The sequence below is a fragment of the Myotis lucifugus genome, unplaced genomic scaffold, assembly GCF_000147115.1.
Source record: "Myotis lucifugus unplaced genomic scaffold, Myoluc2.0 scaffold_7, whole genome shotgun sequence".
In the NCBI taxonomy this organism is placed as follows: domain Eukaryota; kingdom Metazoa; phylum Chordata; class Mammalia; order Chiroptera; family Vespertilionidae; genus Myotis; species Myotis lucifugus.
In genome coordinates, this window is record NW_005871055.1 from 13,541,553 (window position 1) to 13,543,461 (window position 1,909).

Consider the following 1,909-nt stretch of genomic DNA (forward strand, 5'->3'; position numbering starts at 1 on the left):
TGATATCCCTCCAAATGGCTCTCTCATATTTTCTAGATTTTCTAGAGGCAATGGTGATGCAATGAGCATAATGGAAATGAGGCTAAAGTGGGTTTGAATCCAAACTCTTACATTTACTATTTGATTTGGGGCAAATGGTTTTTCCTTCCTGAGGCTCAGGTTTCTCCTTGGTAAAATGTCAATGGAGATTCCTAGAGTGTAGGATTGCAGACATCTGAAGAGGTCACACTTCTAAGTGCCTAGACTGATGAATGGGATAACACGGGTGCTAAATACCATGCATTTTCTCTTCCCCCTCTCTGTCAGTGAGTGTCACTGTCTACAGTACCAGGTTGGACATGTTGTATCAGTTTTCCTTGTTCCCTCTCCCTTACCCTTAATAAAGCCAATCACCAATTTATGGGATATTAGAACTGGCAAGGACCTTAGAAATCATAGTCATCTGAGTTATTGATCAAATATGGAGACATAAATCACTGAATTTTCTAGCAATTTGACTCCTGTGTCACCTCAATAACAGTAATTATTCAGTGGTGAAGTTTGTGCTTGACAATTGACAATCATATTGAGCAAAAAAGAATCAACCAACTATAGTTAGTTAGTGATGATGTGCAAGCACAGCTTCAGGCTTACCAGTAAAATTCTATTATCTTAAATACTCTTTATAATGCAAAATTTTTTTTTCTGGTATAATTTTCTCTGTCCCTTCTCTCTTTGACAATCACTAACATGGGGAGAGGAATCCGTTTCAGCAGAAATTGGAGAAGAAAAGGATCATAGAAGCAAAACAAAAAATAAAATAATTCCAAAGAAAACAATATCAATAAAAACCCTAAATATTAGCTAGTGAATACATTACAATGTTACACATAGCCACGAACTACGACTATTTTCACCTCATATTATATATGCCAGAGCATGGGTTCATTTGTGTTCTTCTAAGTGATTTATAGTAGAAAACCCTAAAGGAATCACTCTACTAAGCAAAATAAGAATTAGATATATACATGTAGCTGTTCTTATAACACAACTATTCTTCCTTTTATATTCCATGCTTTGAATACTCATGCAAAACCTAACCTCCTATTTGATACCTTGACCTTGTTCTCCCTTCTATGTTTCATGTCCAAGAATAAAATAAATTACCTATAGTTAATATATTTTATATGTGTTAGGGTGTAAAAATTACTTTTTATAAATGTTTATTTTTCTTTAATCTCCATACACGCTGAATATACATGTAATCCAGATATACATATAATCCTGATAATAAAACTGGAACAAGATAAGAAAAAAGACAGGCCCTAGATCTAGTGAGATCCTTTTCTTGAAATTTAATATCTGTAAGGGCAACATGGAAAGTTTCAGAAAGAGCTGACCTTCAAACTTTAACAATTGCTCCCCATTCCAGTGCACTTACCACATTCTATGGGGTATGCAAGTGGGAAAATGGCCAACCACCCTCTAGGATTCCATTAGGTTACCTTTGAAATGCGAAGACATGTTGTTCAAAAACGAGGACAGTGGCTACCAGGACTCCAAAGCTATAAAACTTCATCCCAACAGTTCTTTGCAGAAAAACAAATTTCTCTGAAGTAAAGGGCCCTGATAACTGGTTACATAAGAGCTTTCTTTACACACTGGTTAAAATATAATGCTGTTTCCTCCCATTTCTGTAATCAATCAACTTGCATTTCCACTCTCAAAAAAAAAGTATAATGAGAGTTGTTGTTCTTAGTTGAGACTATCTAGAAATATTTAACTTCTCAGGGAAGATGAGGCCAAGAATAAACGGGTAGTAATGTAGCAGGAACATAGGAACATGTTGGACTTATTGGAGAGCCACAGCCAGCTAGCCTGAGAGTCAACTCTACCCAATAATGGTGCCAACAGCAATCAAGGCTCAATT

At 35.9% G+C, this 1,909-nt stretch overlaps 1 protein-coding gene across 2 annotated transcripts in view; it reads right to left on the minus strand.

Moving 5' to 3' along the window:
* The window catches only part of CPB2 (carboxypeptidase B2), a 48,314-nt gene extending 46,754 nt beyond the window's left edge, over nucleotides 1-1,560 (minus strand). Inside the window, exon 1 of one of the 2 annotated variants that reach the window (XM_023748012.1) lies at nucleotides 1,485-1,560. In XM_023748012.1, coding sequence (XP_023603780.1) covers nucleotides 1,485-1,558 — 74 coding nt within the window. In that variant the 5' untranslated portion in view covers nucleotides 1,559-1,560. The remainder of the gene's footprint in view (nucleotides 1-1,484) is intronic. The other variant, XM_006083589.2, reaches the window with a different exon arrangement.
* Nucleotides 1,561-1,909: the final 349 nt, after the last annotated feature.